This window comes from Glossina fuscipes, unplaced genomic scaffold, assembly GCF_014805625.2.
Source record: "Glossina fuscipes isolate IAEA_lab_2018 unplaced genomic scaffold, Yale_Gfus_2 203, whole genome shotgun sequence".
NCBI classification, from domain to species: Eukaryota; Metazoa; Arthropoda; class Insecta; order Diptera; family Glossinidae; genus Glossina; species Glossina fuscipes.
This window is the reverse complement of record NW_023998546.1, coordinates 14,586-18,142: the sequence shown is the minus strand read 5'-3', so window position 1 is coordinate 18,142 and position 3,557 is coordinate 14,586. Positions and strand designations below refer to the sequence as shown.

The 3,557-nt window shown below is 36.5% G+C and overlaps 1 protein-coding gene across 1 annotated transcript; it reads left to right on the top strand.

The window, feature by feature from the left end:
* The first annotated feature begins 1,256 nt into the window (after positions 1 to 1,256).
* LOC119641969 lies at positions 1,257 to 1,969 on the top strand. The gene is made up of 3 exons (XM_038040901.1): positions 1,257 to 1,350; positions 1,418 to 1,642; positions 1,707 to 1,969. Exons 1-3 carry the CDS (start codon positions 1,257 to 1,259, stop codon positions 1,727 to 1,729), a joined length of 342 nt encoding a protein of 113 aa, XP_037896829.1. The 3' UTR covers positions 1,730 to 1,969.
* Positions 1,970 to 3,557: the final 1,588 nt, after the last annotated feature.

Sequence of the window (3,557 nt, the reverse complement as noted above, 5' to 3'; positions counted from 1 at the left end):
ATAGAACCATTTCATATACTGCTCAGGAGCCTTGGCTGTTCTTAGGTACGGTGCGGAATAATATCTTATTCGGTGAAGAATATACTAAAGCACGTTATGGAGAGATAACTAAATGCTGTGCTTTATCGGCGAATTTCGAGCAATTGCCATACGGTGATACGGTAGGTGAACGTGGCGCGTCTTTGTCGGGAGGACAAATACCTCGCATTAGTTTCGCACGGCCCATTTATAAACCGGCCTCGATTTAACTTTTAGATGGTCCCCTTAGTGCAGTTGGTGCCTATCTCGAAGAGGTTATTGGATTAAGAAGTTGTTTGGTTCAGCAGAATGTTACTCGCATTCTTATTACACATCAAGTGCACTTTCTCAACGAAGCAGATAGGATAGTTATAATTGAAAACGGCCGCACATTCCGTCAGGGCACATATAAGGAACTAATCATAAGTGAATTAGACTTCGCCAAGCTGCTAGAGCGTCCCCAAAGAGAAAACAGCAAAAGTGAAAGCACCACTTTCAACTCGGAATATTCGAATAAAGAAGAAGAAGATATTCCCTATATAGATGGGGTGCGTGAAAACGGCTACCAACCATTAAGAATCTCAGTCAAGGAATTCACTTAGTTGCTAAAAATGTTTAAGAAAATCATGTTTAAGGAATAAGCCTATATGTTCACCACTATTCTAGGAAAATGCAGATGACGAATTAACTGATAAGATAGCGGCAGAAGAGCAAGCTGGTGGCGGCGTTAGTTTATGAGTTTGGAATGCATACTTTCGAGCCGGTAGCACGTTGGTGGGCTTATCTTTCATAGTTTTCATTATGTTGCTACCACAAATTGTGCGAGGCGGCTCAGATTATTTTGTAAATATATGGACGCAGCAGGAGTATCTGCATTCTATCAATGAAACAACTATCTTAACAACCTACGAATGCTTATACATTTATGGCGCTTCAATCGTCGGCTGCTATAACGATAGTAACAGTCCTAGATATTTTAATCTTGCGTATATATATGCGTCCATCACAAGAACTAAAGCGCTTGGAAGGAATCTGTTAGTTTTGTAGCTCAATGTAAGCGAGAAGGAGTAATGCATAGAATTTTTATATACTTTAAGGCCGTAGTCCGGTGTTTTCCCATTTATCTTCCTCATTGTCCAGTTTGGCTACAATACGTACATTCACGCAATTTACACAAGATAGTAATTCGTGAGTTCGACGATTTGCAAAATGTTCACAGTGCTTTCTGACAATTGATAATGGCAGCCAACACAGCTTTGGGGCTTTGGCTAGATTGCGTTAGTTGTTGCTTTCTAATTTCCGTAACATTCAGTTTTATTGTGTTAAGCCAACGTAAGTATTATACAAAAAGCTTCGTGTTAATTTTCAGGCTCTTTGAATTTATTTAATATTTTTCCAGAAACTTATAGCGGTAATGTTGGCCTAGCAATTTCGCAAGCAATGATTCTAACCGGTATGGTACAATCTGGTGTGAGGCAAGTAGCGGAGTCTTTGAAACAAATGATTCTATTGGCATTGGCAACAATTCCTAAATTACGAAATGTAATAAGGAAATTAATCAAAGTGACGAATGCTCCCGAAACGATGTTATCTTACGACTGGGTAACGAGGAAGATGCAAAAAGGTATTGATTAATGTAAATGAAAATAAGAAAGAAGAGGAATATATCCATACATGTGAATTTGTAGTGGCTTGCAGGAAAATGCGATAGAAGACAGTTCCCATGAAGTTTGTGAAGAAGGTGGAAGACATTCAATACCTACCTCTACTTTACTTAACAGCGGCCATATGTAAGTTGGTAACATGTTTTCGTACGTTCTGTTCTTTCTACGCTTCGATACAATTATAAAATACAAGAACAAATGATTTCGAAAACGTGAACGTCTCAAAAACAAAGAAAAAAAGGTGTTAATACAAGTAAACTACAAAGGATTCTGTTAAGTAGTAGCATCATTCGTGCCTTACAAGATATTTGATCAGGCTTGGAGTAAAATGCTTTACCAACTGTTGCCACTAAAGCACACACAATAGGAACAGGCGAATTTGACTACTATGAGTAGTGAGTCACATCTGCGAAGAGATTTTTTTTTATGACGAAAATGCTTTGTTACCGAAACTGTTCCCCTTCATTTTAGAGATTTGTAAATATCCATTTAAATATCGTGACCCAACGTTACAGCAATCACCCTCTTTGCCTCTTGTACGTTTTATGTGCGTTTCATCACGCGTCTGTGAGTCTTACATGCCTTTCTTGATGAATATTCTCAATCATACCAAAAATATCAAAATCAAATGCAGCACTGTGATCGGCCTATCTGATCTCACATTTCGCTTTCCTAGTATTATTGAACCAAGGATTGGTCATTTTTATTCGACACTGCATGATGAAAACACAGAGTTGCGTTACACGGCAGTGAAAATTATATCCCAGTAAGTAGAAACCTTAGTGGCAAAGCAGCCGTCCGATACTCCTGACTAAATTTAGTAGTAACAAAAAAAGTAACAAATTTTCTCTTATCTTTCTTAATCACAACATTTTTGCAGATTATTTGATTAGCAGAATTATTGCAACTGTTTCAATTTATATCTCTTCAAAAGTTATTATAAATCGATGGTTGTTTTTCCTTTGTTCAGTAACATCAGTGGTGACACTTGTGTCTGAATTACATATCGGATCGGTAGCTAAAGCAAAATCCCGAGCTTTAAGGTAAATAAGGTGTGTAGGAATGAATAGCTAAATCTAAGTGATGCATTTTTTCCCTTTCAGAATGGTTTTGAATAAAGCCAGCTTATGTGCTCGCATGGTGATGGCAATGTTTTAACTGGCTGCATATATGAGGCCACTCATGCAATTACGGTGTTCAGCATATTAAGTATTTTACTGTTTTTAGCACTGTTATATCTTTATGCGTTTGTGGTGGAAAGTCTGAAGCCAAAACAAATTATGACAGCGGGCAATGTAAATTTCAAATCAATTATAATCCTTTTTATATAAGTTATTATTCCAATTTTAAATTTAATTACTTAAATTTAGAAAAAAAAAGAATTCATATTAATTGACATTTCTTTTAAATTGAATTAATATTCTTTTATTACAAGTATTATCTTAAAAATTATGTACCACTTTACCAATGCCCAAATGATTGCTGTTTGATATCACGGGCCAAGCCTTGCACCGCGCCAAATTGATTAACCATGAGATTTGGTGGGAATTTATTTGGCAGAGTATGGAATCGCGTAGTTCATGTGGTTCATAGGAAACATACGTGACACGACCATCGCGACATATGACTTTTAAAAAACGTTCAAGTACATGTATCATGAGAAATGTTCTATATATTGTGACATAACCACGCCTTTTCGGTTCATTGATAATCAAAAAAAGAAAGTAACAATAGTAAAATACGACTTTTACAATAAATGACCCCATTAGAGACTAATTTGATTTATTTTCTCTAAAGTCAATCAATCAATATACGCACGGCATAATATGACAATAAGCAAGACAGTTGTATTCGTCTTGAGCGGAATTTCGCATG

Excerpts from the sequence above, each read along its gene's own strand:
- LOC119641969 (XM_038040901.1), top strand. The coding sequence starts at position 1,257 with ATGGCAGCCAACACAGCTTTGGGGCTTTGGCTAGATTGCGTTAGTTGT. Across the intron at positions 1,351-1,417 it reads TTTTATTGTGTTAAGCCAAC|AAACTTATAGCGGTAATGTT; the intron begins GTAAGTATTATA and ends ATATTTTTCCAG. Across the intron at positions 1,643-1,706 it reads AACGAGGAAGATGCAAAAAG|TGGCTTGCAGGAAAATGCGA; the intron begins GTATTGATTAAT and ends GTGAATTTGTAG.